The sequence below is a fragment of the Trichoplusia ni genome, chromosome 26, assembly GCF_003590095.1.
Source record: "Trichoplusia ni isolate ovarian cell line Hi5 chromosome 26, tn1, whole genome shotgun sequence".
In the NCBI taxonomy this organism is placed as follows: domain Eukaryota; kingdom Metazoa; phylum Arthropoda; class Insecta; order Lepidoptera; family Noctuidae; genus Trichoplusia; species Trichoplusia ni.
Window position 1 is genome coordinate 4,839,235 of NC_039503.1, and position 14,826 is coordinate 4,854,060.

At 36.8% G+C, this 14,826-nt stretch overlaps 3 protein-coding genes across 3 annotated transcripts; 1 reads left to right on the plus strand and 2 right to left on the minus strand.

Annotated features, from left to right (window-relative positions):
- Positions 1-9,507: 9,507 nt before the first annotated feature.
- Positions 9,508-12,688, minus strand: LOC113505725 (transcription factor Adf-1-like). Its single transcript, XM_026888536.1, has 3 exons — positions 12,341-12,688; positions 10,708-11,025; positions 9,508-9,573 (listed from the first exon to the last, which is right to left on the minus strand). Exons 1-3 carry the CDS (start codon positions 12,686-12,688, stop codon positions 9,508-9,510), a joined length of 732 nt encoding a protein of 243 aa, XP_026744337.1.
- LOC113505726 lies at positions 12,202-13,909 on the minus strand (the record flags this gene model as incomplete). Its single annotated transcript, XM_026888537.1, has 1 exon — positions 12,202-13,909. A coding segment is annotated over one exon (693 nt), but the record flags the coding sequence as incomplete, so codon positions are not given.
- Positions 13,851-14,806, plus strand: LOC113505508 (protein ALP1-like). The gene is made up of 2 exons (XM_026888251.1): positions 13,851-14,063; positions 14,235-14,806. The coding sequence occupies exons 1-2, from the start codon at positions 13,970-13,972 to the stop codon at positions 14,768-14,770; spliced, it is 630 nt and encodes a 209-aa protein (XP_026744052.1). The 5' UTR covers positions 13,851-13,969; the 3' UTR covers positions 14,771-14,806.
- The last annotated feature ends 20 nt before the right edge of the window (positions 14,807-14,826 follow it).

Sequence of the window (14,826 nt, forward strand, 5' to 3'; positions counted from 1 at the left end):
TCAATCCAGATTTTACTCAATCCCTCGATTGAGCTTGAATCTGCATTTCATTAATCGATCTCGTCTCGAAATCCATCGAAAAAAAACGGATAGATCGCCCTGCTAAACGTTTTGTTTTACGCATGTGCAGAAAAAGTACTTCAGCGATTATTAATGAGTAAAATAGTGACTTTTTTCTTAAAGCTTATCTATTTTATGTATAATCACTAGAAAGTGCACAAAATACAAAAATAAATGATTGAGAAGTCGTAGCGGTAAAATTCTGTAATTCTGTAAGATAAGAAAAAGCATAAACGACAATAAACGTTTATTGATCAGTAACGGAACGTCAGTCAATCGAAAAGTTGTCAGTCAGTTTGACATTAACATAATATACACTCACAGGCACAATTAACCGCCCACCTATATCTTTCGTCGCCCTGTTTTTTTACGTAAACTATGAGTTATCAGCTGTTTTATTTTTTGTCAAGTGGGTACTCTAGCAATAAATTAAACACTTATACCCTTATTTAATTTCTTAAATTTGTGTCGCTGAAGGGTTTTTGGAATTTAGTCGTTGTTAGACATTGTTGCCGTTACGTTACCGTGTTAACATTTCCTGTTCTTTTCTGCCATAGTGAGGGAATATTGTTTAATTTGAGTTTTGCAGTGTTCGCTTATTGTTTGTGACTGTAAAAATGCCACTGGATGCAACTGATGCGGCTAGAGCAGTGGCTTTAGCTGACGCTGGGTACAGCCAACGTCGCATCGCTCGTGTACTCGGTGTACCTCGAACTACGGTACGGGATGCCATCAGACGATTTCGGGAGACAGGCCTGTACACCCGCAGGCCAGGTCAAGGCCGACATCGATGCACTTCAACTCGAGATGACCGTTTCGTTGTCAGCAGCGTATTGAGAAATCGCTTTTGCACGGCTACTGAAGCTCGTACGCGCCTTTTTGAGGTGAGAAATGTCAGTGTGAGTGAGCGTACGATTAGAAGAAGACTAGCAGAAAGAAATCTGAGGGCTTTTCGTCCAGCTCGCGCCCCACAACTGCTCCCACAACACCGTAGAGCTAGACTTGCCTTTGCGCGAGAATATGCTGATTGGACTGTGGCGGAATGGAAGGACATTCTGTTCTCAGATGAGAGCAGAATAGCCTTAAGAGGTCCAGATGGACGTCAGCGTGTCTACAGACGCCGAAATGAAAGGTTTGCTCCATGCACTGTAACGGAAACAGTGGGTTACCAGGGAGGGTCCATAATGGTTTGGGGAGGTATCTCTTACGAGGCTCGTACTGATCTTGTTGTGTTCGATAGAGGCAGTGTAAACGCTCAAAGATATGTGGAGGAAGTTCTTCAAGACCACGTTATGCCTTTCGCACCATTCATTGGTGACAACTTTAGATTAATGCATGACAATGCACGTTGCCATACCGCAAGGTCCGTCACTGAATACCTTAATGAGGTCGGGATACAAGTTTTACCATGGCCGGCACGCAGTCCCGATCTTAACCCAATTGAGCACATTTGGGACAACCTCAAAAGACGTGTCCGAGCAAGAGTACCAGCCCCAACGACCCTAGGAGAGCTCAAGAGAGCTGCGGTTGAGGAGTGGCACAATATCCCCAATCGGATATCCAAGACATCATGGACGGATTGCCAAACCGGCTCCAAGAAGTAATAAGGGCCCGAGGTGGTAACACCCATTATTAATTTAAAGTTTTCTTTTTAATGGACCTTTTATTTTAAATTTAAATCGTTACATTTTCATCGAAAATTTGCACTAAATCAATTTTTGGTAAGAATCTTGTAATAAACGATTTTTTTTTTCCAAGTCTTTTGTTTTTTATTTGCCTTAAAGGTAGCTTTCAATGTACCTCTCACAAAATGTGGTCTAAATTTGAAGATTCTGCAGATTGAAAAATACAGGTGCGTTATTGTGCCTGTGAGTGTATTTTAATCGCAAGTTTATTTTTGTTTGTTTTCCGATGTCTCATTATAGAATAGAATACAGCGGCAATATTCGAGCGCGTTCAGAATAAGTTCACGCGCCATCTGTCCAAGAAACTCTATGGGGTGTATCCGTTCTACCTACTCATGGATCCCACTCTGTTTGTTCTGAGCATAGTTGGCAATGATCAACTGTATATGAGACGGGAGTTTGCACTGGTCGTCTTCTTGATGAAGGTGATTCGTGGAGTGGAGAATCACCGGAAGTATTGCAGCGCTTGAGCGTGTGAACCGGACCTCTTCGTGTGGCGGCGGCGAAGCCCGCACCTACAGCGAGAACAAATTTGCTCGCCAAAGCACCTCTTACAAGCGCTCTCCACACCACCAACTTCTTCAAAATCAGACTGACGTGTTTATGTGTTTTTAATAATGTAATGTGTTGCCATTTTTGTTTACTTTAAGTTCTAAGTTGTCGCATTAGGGTAAACCCTGTAATGATACTTCATGGTTTTAAATAAATAAATCAAAACGAGAATATTATAATCGTTATCTATTGATTCCAGTATTACAGATATTGGTAAAAGTGTACTTAGTACACAAAAACTATAATACCGAAAGCAAAAAAGTTTAAGCATCAGCTTATGCTTAGCAATCCAAAAGAATTACTGAGCGCTGGTCTTCAGCTTAAATCCTTGACCCCCGTTTACAAGTAAAGTACAGAAAAAAAAACAGCCACTCGATACATCACAATCACAATTACAAATTTTGAGGACAGAGTTTGTTCTTCATCGCTGTTACTACTATCCCAGTCCGATAGCTGAGCTAATACTTCAAGATCGCTATCACTATCACTTGAAAATATTTCCATTTTCACAGATTTTTCAGTACAATCCGTAAAAAATTGGGGATCGCAATTATAGATCAAAAACGTCAAAAATCGATTTATCAAAACCAGAGATCGGTTATAGAAAACGCATAACTGTCACTTTCATACAAATACCAATCTAAAATCTCGATCCGCCCTCCCAAAGATAGATTGAAGAAAAAGATCGAGAAAACGATCCATGGATCGGTTATAGAAACACTAAAAGTTGGAAATGGATTCAAATGTCAATCTCGATCCGTAAATTAGGGATTAAGATCGAATATAGAAAGCGGCCGTTAGTCTAAATATATTTTGATTTGATAGGTAAAGTGTCGAACTACAAGAAAACTGTTGACGGAATCTACTATTTGGAGATGTTTCATTTTAAATGGGGTTCCGGCCATAACTTGTTCATTTCAGCGAAACTGAGAAACTCAACCCTGAATAGAGTAAAGAAACATTTTTCTCATAATATCAAATGGTTTTTATGTACAAAATAAAAATTAAACATGTTTGACATTTGTCGTAAGAGTCATAACAGCGATGACAGGTCGTAGAAATTACGGTTATTATGAATTCGTTCAGAAACACACTTCAAAAATGGGGACTAAAGATTTTTGTAACGATGAAATCGTTACACTTTATTATGTATACTCAAAAATAAATACAAGAGAATAATAGTAATGTATTTTTAACACTACAAGAATACACATTTTTGAATTATTTTCTATCTAACATTGATTTAATGAGACATGATTTCAGAACGAATGAAGTATACAAGCAAATGAACGCCATGTTGAATAAAATAATAAATATGGCAATAATTGAAAATTTTATTATTTTTTGTGCACAACAAATCGATCTCAAATTCACCAGAGAATATTTTTCCCAAATTTGTAGCATTTTTTCCTCTTTTTTGATAAATGTACATCTGATGGTCGAAAATGAAACATCTCCTCTGAAATGGATTTACAATTTTGAAAATTTTAAAAGTGAGCCATGTTGTTTCACAACATCACAATTCAGTATGCATCGATTATTATGAAAAAGCAACAAATAGATGTAAAAAAATATTTATTGAAAATAATATTTAAATAACACATCCTAACGATAAATCAAAATAAAAATAAGAAGGAAATTAAACATAAAAAATCAAATAAAACAGGTTTTAAACAAAATTAAAACAACAACAAAATTCTTTTGTTCTTACAATGAAATAAATCAAAAATAAAATTAAAACATCTTTTTAAAAAAACTAAAACAGCAAAGAAAATATTTTTCCTTAGAATGAACTTGAAGAGTAGGTACCGCAATTGTCACAGACAAGCGTTAACATTTAGAATCTTGCTCGTCGCGTCATATCGGTAAAAAAAAAACATATTAAATATAAACATCTTATGGCAGGAATCTCTGGTTCATATTTAAAATTAAAGTCTTTTCCATTCGCTTTGGTTGCATAGAGCTGCGCCTCTCACTTAATATTTGGCCTGATTTAGAAAAAGTCCTTTCAGATGGTACCGAGGTAGCCATCACTGATAAATATTTCTCAGCTAAGTTTGAGAGTTCGGGGTATAGAATTATCCGCGCCTGCCACCATTTCAAAGGACACTCATTTCGCGGAATAATGCGTTCTTCTAGATATTGCCTCATCGTAATTATGCTGCTGCTAACTGTAGAGTTTGAAGCAGACGCTGAAGTTGCCAAAGCGTCAAAATCTTTCCAAATCGAGTCGTTATCAGCGTCGGTGTCGCCAGTTGATATAGCTAAACTCGATTCGTACTCGTTGGGTTCTAATGACTGAATATGAGAGTGAAACTCATTTTGCAGCTCAGTTTTTAATGCATCTTTGGCAGACTCATAACTCGATGCATCAAAACTAAATAGTGATTTTTTTTTCTGAATACATTTCTTTTGTGAGTTGTTTGAATGGCTCCAAGATTTTAACTATTTCTGGGAGTGTCTGCCATTCACGTTCCAAAAGATTTTCTACTGGATTGTGTAGGATTCCAAGCGTAGCTACTATTGAGTCTTGAAGAGAACAAATCCTATCAATCATGTCCAGGGTGCTGTTCCATCTGGTCACTATGTCCATTTTAAGTTTACAGGGTTTTTTATTATTCCTCAGCTGCTCCTGCATTGAAAGTAGTTTTTTTGTAGCTAATGGACTCCTGTGGAAATGTTCTACTATTGTTTTTATTTTTTTATTAATTCTCCGAGTCCAGAGTCCTGGAGACCTGCACGCACGATTAAATTAATAGTGTGAGCGACACATGGGAAATGTTCATAATTTGATAATCGTATAGCCGCCTTCATGTTCGCTGCGTTATCGGTAACGCAGACAAATATTTTATTTTGTATGCTCCAATGCAACAACAACCTATGCAGCTCATTCTTAATATATTCGGCCGTGTGTCGCTCGTGACATTCAAAACATCCTAATAAAGCAGACTTCAACTCCCAATTTAATAAATAATGGGCTGTTACAGCTTGGTAAGAAGTTGTTGCTCTCGAAGTCCAGCCATCGGTTGTGATCGATATATATTTTGCACTCTCCAATTCGTCTTTTAACTTTTTTTGGACTTCTGAGTATTGAGCATCTAATAAAGGATTGCTTAATATGTATCTTGAAGCCATTTCGTAACCTGGTTCAAAGTAATTAATTAGATCTTTAAAACCCGCGTCTTCTACTACAGAAAAAGGCTGAAGTTCTTTCACTATCATTTTAAAAATTAAATCATTAATTTTTTTTTCTCTGACAACACTTACTGGACGTTTAATAAAGTCATTTAATAAAGTCTGCTGCGAATTATTTGGATGTGTTTTAATTAAAGGATTAGTGGGTTCTGTACTTGCTGAAGTTGATGGTATAGGAGCTTCCAGAACTGCTGCATCTGACACGGAGCATGGAATGAGGGTTTCATAGGTCGATCTGTGTTTCTTCATTAGATGCTTTTTTAAATTTGTAGTGGAGCCGCCTATCAGCTTGCTTTTGATTTCATATATTGGCGGTAACTTAGTCTTCCTCGCCATAGCATCAGTGACTCATAAATTGTAATTTCTCTTGTGGGATGATAAATATTTTGCATGTATTTATTTATTTCGTCATTTAAAGATTTAATTTTATTTAAGCTTGCATTTCTTGCCACCTTTTGGATGTTCAATGCTCGCATTACGTTCAAAAACTTGTTTCTGGACATGTAATTTCTGAAAATATCATTTTTTAAATAAATAATGCGTGTTCCAGTAGTCTGAAATTCTATTATATTGATATTATATTAATATGTTTTTTTTAAGCAAGAGCCGTTCTACAAATTTTGCTTCTAAGCATTTTTCCAAAACTTAATCATAAACGTCTGTTGATCAATGTTTCGAAATTTTTACACCTATATTTGAAATAGATGATAACACATTATTTTTATACATTAAATTCATGCTTAAGAAGTAGCCAGCATGTTATAACTTAATAATAGCTGTTAGTTTTACTAAAATTTGCAAAATGTTTGTGACTTTGGAAACTTTTGTCATCTGTATTAACCACAGTATCAGTCGAGGTATAGACTTTTTCTTCATCCTCAAACGACATGAGCAGGATATTGTTAATAGCTGCTGCTTGATCGTTTTTTGGATTAAGTATGGCACGTTCACATAACCATTCAATAGGCTTATCATGTATATGAAAAATGTCTGGATAAACTTTAGATACTAATTCTTGCAAGGTAGTAACAACTCTAAGTACACAATTCACAACAATACCAGACCTAAAAATGAAGACTAGCATAGTCTCTTTTAATTGTAGATCTATAAAACGATGTGCTAACCATATTACCGACCTATGTGAAGAACATGACATTATTGCACTCCAGGAGCATTGGCTACTTCCAGATGACCTGGGTTACCTGGACAAAATTCATCCCGATTTTTCCGGTCACGGAGTGTCAGCAGTAGATACATCGGCAGGCGTGCTAAAAGGAAGACCTTAGGGGGGGAGTAGGAATTTTATGGAGACAATCCGTGTTTCCTAATGTAAGCCCAATCAACACCGGATCGACGCGCGTTGCGGCTGTGTGTATCCAGCTTACCGCCGGCCGCAGCTTTATAGTAATGTCGGTTTACATGCCTACGGAGGACGCGGACAATCTACCTTTGTTTACGGAATGTTTGGGTGTTATTAGTGCAGTTATCGAAACGAACGACATAGAATCAGCGTTAGTGCTTGGTGATTTCAATGCCGATGTGTCTCGTTCAAGTAGTCTATTTGGGGGTAAGATGCTAGATTTTTGTAATGATCAGAGTTGGGTGTGTGCCGACCTTGCCTTACTTGGAACATCTGCGAATTCATTTACTTATCTAAGTGACGCCCACGGCACCACGAGCTGGTTAGATCACTGTATTGTTACCGAGGCTGGTTTAAATGTGGTTGAAAGAATTTATGTTTTAAATGATGTATATTATTCAGATTATTTTCCTATGATTATTGAATGCAATATTGATATGTTAATACCAAAGTCAGATAAGTCTCACAGTCACTCAATTAATAGAGCGATATGGGGTGTTAGGAATTCAGAACAGAAATATGACTATGCAGGCTTGTGCTTTAAGTATTTAGATGCATATGAGTGGCCCACTATCTCATGTAGAGTAAATTCATGCAATGATTATCAGCATCACAGTTTAATTGATACATATTATAACCAAATAGTAAACAGTATAACAAAATTTATAACAATAGTAAACAGTAAACATTCATATCGAGGTAAAATTAAAGACCGTAAAAAACCAGTCATTGGTTGGAACCTCCATGTTAAAGATTGTCACGCCATAGCTAGGCAATACTTTCAATTGTGGAACTTTTATGGACGCCCTACGCAGGGTATTGTATATGAAAACATGATAAATAGTAAAAAGATTTTTAAGAATAAAATCAGGTGGTGTCAATTAAACGAAACAAAAATAAAAATGGATATCATAGCTTCGTACAGAAATAATAAAGACTTTGGGAATTTCTGGAAAGAAACCAATAAACTAAATTATAATTCGAATAGGCCTTTGTCTATTGAAGGAAACCAAGACCCTTCTAGTATAGCTAACTTGTTTGTTAATAAATTTAATCCCTTGCTACAGTCTCAGTCTGCCTTTGCTAGTTCCATTAGTCAGAGTTTAGAGGCGAGACGCGGGACCCGTGGTGATCCGGAGACCGCAGACGAGAGCAGCACCGCGCTGCGCGTCACACCGGACGACGTGTACCAGTGCGTCACGCGCATGAAACGCGGCAAGTCTCCGGGCCACGATGGGCTCAGCGTCGAGCACCTTTTATTTGCACCCGAGATACTTTTTGACAGGCTTGCGTTGTTATTTAATTTGTGTATTGAACATAGTTATTTACCTGCAGATTTTATGAGAACTGTTGTTGTTCCTATTGTAAAAAATAGAACTGGTGATGTGTCAAGTTCGTCAAATTACCGACCTATTTCATTGGCAACTATATTCTCTAAAGTATTTGAAACTTTAACTATGAAACATCTGAATGAAAACAATATACCTTTAAATAATGCACAATTAATTTGGTTTCCGGCGAGGCTCGTCCACCGATTTCGCTATATTTGCCTTAAAAAATACGGTATACGAGTATTTAAATAGAAACACCACAGTATACTCATGCTTTTTGGACTTAAGCCGTGCATTTGATACTATAAATTACAGTATACTGTGGGACAAATTAAGGAAAACCAAAGTACCACCGAAAATCATAAATGTTTTAGAATACTGGTATGCCAATCAAATAAATCAGGTGAAGTGGAATAACACTCTGTCGGAGACTTATAGACTACAAGTGGAGTGAGGCAGGGTGGTCTGACGTTGGCCGGTGGAAGCCCGCGGTCGGTGTATGAAGGATTGCAACGCATTGCCATACACCGACACAAAAACGCGGATGACGTAGCACGGCGGTTCAGGTTTAGTCAGTAAAAGTCTGACACTACCCATTTCCTCCCCCGAGGGAGTGGGTGTCCATGAGGATTCCCCCGCCTAAACAAAAAAAAAAAAAAAAAAAAAAAAGGGTGGTCTGACGTCGCCGGTCTTATTCAACTTATACATAAACGAGCTGATCGAGGAGCTGAGCAGCACCAGAGTCGGATGCCAGGTCGGCGGAGTGCGCGTTAATAATCTTAGTTATGCAGACGACATGGTGCTGCTCAGTCCGTCGGTCAACGGTATTAGGCAGTTAATAAATGTATGTGAAAAATATGCAACACGACACCACCTAACATACAATGTAAAAAAAACGGAAGTTATGATATTTAAGTGTAAAAAAGGCCCTGATGTAATACTACCGATAAGCTTATGTGGTACCGTGCTTAAAATTGTTAAAAAGTTTAAATATCTGGGACATATTATAACAGAAAACTTAATGGATGATGACGATATGGAACGACAGAGGCGCAGTATAGCCTGTAGGAGTAACATGCTAGCCAGACGATTCTACCACTGCTCCAAACAAGTTAAGGTGACGCTGTTCAAGGCGTACTGTCAGTCGTTCTACACCAGCCAACTCTGGTACCGGTTCACGAGAAGTGCGTTCAACACTCTTCGTGTACAATATAACAATGCTTTCCGGGTAATGATGAACTTGCCCTGGCGGTGCAGTGCGACTGACATGTTCGCTGAGAACAGAGTTGCAGGTTTTGTCGCACTAGTGCAGAGGCTCAGGGTATCATTCTACAGCAGAGTAGCCCTGAGTAACAACAACATTGTGTCCTTTGTTTTCCATAACGTCTTTCTAAAAAGAGAGATTAAAGATTTATAGGATTTTTAATTTCATTTAGATTAAGTTTTATTTTAATATTGTTATTTTATTTTACTTTAAAGTTTTCTATTATTAGTTTCTAATAGTCTAAGTCACAATGTTTTTGTTATGCATGTTATGGGTTTAATTGCCTGAAATAAAGAATATTTAATTTAATTTTAATTTAATTTAATTTGATTCTTCCGGGATGGTTATCATTCCATGAAACGATGGAAAATCACCGTTACCGATTTTAAGAAGGAGATCCGAAAATCTATCACCAGACTCATCCCCGCCCAAATGTGCTCTCATATTTTTAGACAGTTAAGGAATATTAACCTGTGGCCACAAATAAGAATTCTTAATGCACGACTTTACTTCGTCAGTTCTGGTGCCTTTTGGTACCACTGGTAGAATCTGCCGGAAGTCTCCGGCCAGTTAAACTGTTATGCCACCCTTTAACTTGTTATTACCCCTTATATCCTTTAGTGATCTGTTTAAGGCTTCAATACCACCTTTATGAGCCATCGTTATTTCGTCCCAAACAATTATTTTTGTACTCTTTAAAACTTTTGCACAACGCCATCTATTGTCAACTATTTAGAACTAAAGCGGTTGAATTTATCTATATCGTTGCCATTTAATCGGATGATCAATCTTCAACCATTAATTTTAGTTCAATCAGTCTGGAGATTCTTATGCTTCTTTGTCGTACACTTTTCGAGTGTCAAAACAACTAATACGTAAAATAGTACCAGAAGTTTGTAAAGAACTGATAAAAAAATTGAAGATATTTGTAAAGGTAAGTTGAAGAAAACGCATACATTTTATTTATAATTGTATTTTAATCATCAGTAAAATAAATTTTAAAGAGTACGAGATGGATATAACGATCAACGTAAATTAATTAGTATTAGTGCCATCAATGCTATTAGTGCTCGAGGAATCCATATTTGCAAGTATATTTTGTATAATATGCTCTTCAGAAGGTTCGGGGCTAATATCACTGGATGCAGTGCTATAGCCCTGTTGAACAACTGACTGGCTTTGATTATTATAACTTGTACGGTATTTTCCTAAGCGTGCATCTAATAAAATATTATTAATATAATATTTAGCCATAATTACACTGTGTTCGTCATTTAATGCACGTAACTCAGTTCCTACGTACTGTCCATAAACATCGAATTCATCTCGGGACATCATTCTGTTTTTAGCAGCATGCAGAACTTCATAAGCCTCCTCCAATCTATCTTCATTGGGGTGGCTCTTCCGAGTTGGTCGCGACGATGAAGGTGTTGGTGCAGGGATTGTGGGTTGCTCTGCTTGATCAATGGTAGATTGCGATTCTAGTTGATGAGGAGATTGAAATTCCGGAACGGTAGATTGAGAATGTAGAACGACATCTTCATCCGAAGACGAAATCGAGTTTTGGCTTTGTGGACTCTGAAAAAATAATGATATAAATATTAAGTCAATTATTATAATACGAATATACTAAGTATAAAACACGTATTGTATTATATCAAACATCTGTTAGACATGAATCCTTAATTATTAGTACGCAAAAATAGTATTTAATATATAATTATTTCTTTACAGGTCCCAGTTACTGCAAATGAATGGAAAACCAAGGCTAAAAGCTTTGAAAATATATGGAATTTTCCGCATTGCGTTGGATCTATAAATGGTAAACACGTTTTAATCCAAGCTCCTTCGAATTCGGGAAGTGACTATTTTAACTATAAGGAACAATTTAGTATTGTCCTATTGGGTATTGTCGATGCAAATTACAATTTTATCTATGCAAATTGTGGTGCTAAAGGAAAATCTTCTGACAGTGGAGTATTCCAAGAGACTGCTTTTTATAAAGCTTTAGCTGATAACCAACTCAACTGGCCAACTCCAGACCCAATACGACAAGATGGGCCGAATATGCCTTACGTACTTGTAGGAGACAGCGCCTTTGCACTGACAGAAAACATGATGAAGCCATATCCCGGTAATCATGACGTGGGTACAACAAGACGCATTTTCAACTATCGATTGTCAAGAGCTAGAAGAATTGTCGAAAATGTGTTTGGTATCTTAGGTGTTGTATTTCGTATATTCCGAACTCCCATAACCATCCTACCCTTTAATGCTGAAGTTGTTGTAATGGCGTGCGTATACCTCCATAATTTTTTAAGGCGAAATAGTCAATCGAGATCACTGTACAACACACATGGGACTTTTGATTCTGAAAATGTGGATCACGATATTTTAGAAGGATCTTGGCGCAGAGAAACTGGCTGTGTTAATATGTCGAATTTAAATGCTATGGGAAGACGCTACCCTGAATCTGCTATGGAAATAAGAAACAAATTTGCTGAATATTTCATGAGTGAAGAAGGACGTGTTCCCTGGCAGAATAATTTTTAAATGAATAAACTAGTATTGTACGATATTTTTTCTTTTAATGTTACTGAACAACGTCAATCCTTTTTTTTGTTTTTCAAAAAAATATAAAATAGTGCAATAGAATTTAATTAAGTAACCACGTTTCCGAACAAACGATGCTCTTTTAATATAGTCTATGGCTGTGAATGACGTTGACATTCGTATAAAAAAAAAATGACATTCGTAACGCGCGTTTTTTAAAATATGCAAAATTAAATGTATACTTTTCAATAAAAATAAACCCGTTTGCGCTAAATTTGTCGCAGGTGATGTGACCGTGATTACTGATTACAAATGACAAAATAACTAAAGTATGACTTACGTTTGTGTCCAAAGTGTCCAAGCTTCCAGAAGTTGTGGCTCCCTTTAGCAAAAATTTCATTGCATCGTACGCAAACCATGCACTGGACTTCACGTCCTCTCGTCCACTACCAGTAGTTTTTGACGATTTCACTTTCTTCCTTTCTCGGACAAATTGCGAACGCAGGGTATGAACTTTGGTTTCTATTTCTTTTCTAGGCAATTTAAGCGCCTTGGCAATATCCTCCCATGCATCATTTTTCTTTATTTTATTTCGATAGTCACGGTGTGAAGTATCCCACAACAAGTCACGACTTTCGTAAAGCTCTATAAGCAAAAGCACGGTATCATTTCCGCACACTACAGACATTTTAAAGGCACGTTGCGTACGCGACTACACTCAGTGACAAATGGCGCAACACTGACGCGGGACACGTGCGCTCGCTCTCGAGGCGGGAGCAAGCAACATGCCCCGCGTCACGTAAAATGTTGTGGGTCATGTTGCGGGACACTATGCAACGTTGCAGCGTCACGTATATTTTGTGTTGCGCGTCATGTTGCGGGACAAAATGTTCCCTAGTGTATCCGGGGCTTAACTTGCACTTCGATAATCTACAAAGATATCCAAAAAAGTTTTTTAGACATTATCGAATGAGTTTGACTACATTTCAAGAACTATTGTTAGTGTTACAAGATGGATTAATACGGCAAAATACCAGTATGCGAGAAAGCATCGCCCCTGCAGAAAGACTCGCAATCACATTAAGGTAAGTAAGTAAAACACATTTAATATTTTAATATTTATTATGATGAATAAGATTCGTAATTTCGGAAAACTTATACATATTGTAATTCTTAATTAACTGTAACAATTCGGCCTTTTAATCAATTTTTAAATTCAAGATTCGGTATCAAACAAATTTTCTATTATAGAACTATCATCCGTACTATGGTTTGAATAATTTGACAATGCCGATGGAGAAGACATCGCAGTTGATGTAGTAGCCTGATTTGTTGTATAAGCATTTGTGTTTTGTGTAGAATATCCATAAGACTGTGATGAGTAAGATCTGTAATTATGAATAGGTTCATACATTTTGTACTTCTTAATCAACTGTAACATTTCACTCTTGAAATCAATTTTAAAATCATCATGAATTTTTCTAATATCCGGCAAGACTGACATCAAGAAATCTTTATCAGGATCTACATCTTCAGGTCTTTCATATTTTTTTTTTAAATTGTCCGATAGTTGTTGCAAGATTTCGTTTTCTGTTTTATCAATATTTCTTTTCATTGCCCGTCTCCTAGAACTGCTTATAGATCGTGATGAGTACAAGAGAGAACAAGATTCTTCTTGTTTCTTGAGTTCTTGTGGTTGTTTTAATTCTGAATCATTTTCATTAATCTCTTCATCTGTAGTAGATCTCACATTTTTAAGACGTTTCAAAAAAGACAATTGTTTAAAATATATATATTCTTTTCTGCCTGATGCTCCAGATCCGCTTTTGTTTTGCTTCCCAATTTCTCTGTTGAAACTATCGCGCAGACTCTTCCACTTTCGTTGTAATGTGGCAGCTATAAAAAATCGTATTATTATTCAACAATACTGTATTAAACGACGTACTATCGTGGTGCATCTACAGCGAGAATGATAGTCAAAGAAACATGCCAACTAATTTGGAATAGGTTGAAAGCTATATGTATACCAGAACCAACGAGAGATATGTGGAACGAAATAGCTAGTGGGTTTCTACAAAACACTGATTTCCCCAATTGCTTAGGTGCTATCGATGGAAAACATATTAGAATTATTCATCCATTTGACAGCGGATCCTTATACTACAACTATAAGAATTATTTTTCGATGGTACTTTTGGCTGTTTGTGACTCTAATTACCTTTTCACATTCGTAGATATTGGTTGCTACGGCAAAGCATCGGATTCAACTATATTTACAGAGAGTGAATTGTTTAAAAGAATTGAAGACAAATCTATTAATATACCCCCAGAAAGACCAGTTGGTAACTGTCCAGCACTAAATTATTCATTTGTTGGTGATGAAGCATTTGGTTTATCCGATCACATGTTGAGACCTTATGCGGGAAGACATTTGTCTTCAGATAAAAAAATATTTAATTATAGGCTGAGTCGTGCTAGGCGCTGCATAGAATGTGCATTTGGTTTACTTTCCAACAAATGGAGAATACTTCATCGCCCATTAAATACATCTATTAAATTCTCGGAAGATATCGTAAAAACGTGTTGCATTTTGCACAACTTCGTTCGTAAAAGAGATGGTTACAATTTCAAACACACGCTGAATGTAGTCGGATTCGAAAATGTAGAAGATACAGGTATACCAACTTTACGATCATGTACTACACGAGACATATTAAAAGATTACTTTATGAATGAAGGATCAATACCATGGCAAGAAAACAGAATGTGAATAAATACGATACAAAATATTTCAAATGTTAACTAACCTGCGGTGCTTTTTTCTTT

What these genes read in the sequence shown, in the direction of transcription:
- LOC113505508 (XM_026888251.1), top strand. Translation starts at nt 13,970, where the DNA reads ATGATAGTCAAAGAAACATGCCAACTAATTTGGAATAGGTTGAAAGCT. An exon ending in TATGTGGAACGAAATAGCTA is followed by an intron (nt 14,064 to 14,234) that starts GTGGGTTTCTAC and finishes TCACATTCGTAG; the next exon opens with ATATTGGTTGCTACGGCAAA.
- LOC113505725 (XM_026888536.1), bottom strand. Translation starts at nt 12,688, where the DNA reads ATGTCTGTAGTGTGCGGAAATGATACCGTGCTTTTGCTTATAGAGCTT. An exon ending in TGGACACTTTGGACACAAAC is followed by an intron (nt 11,026 to 12,340) that starts GTAAGTCATACT and finishes TTATTTTTTCAG; the next exon opens with AGTCCACAAAGCCAAAACTC. An exon ending in CATTAAATGACGAACACAGT is followed by an intron (nt 9,574 to 10,707) that starts GTAATTATGGCT and finishes CTCTCTTTTTAG; the next exon opens with AAAGACGTTATGGAAAACAA.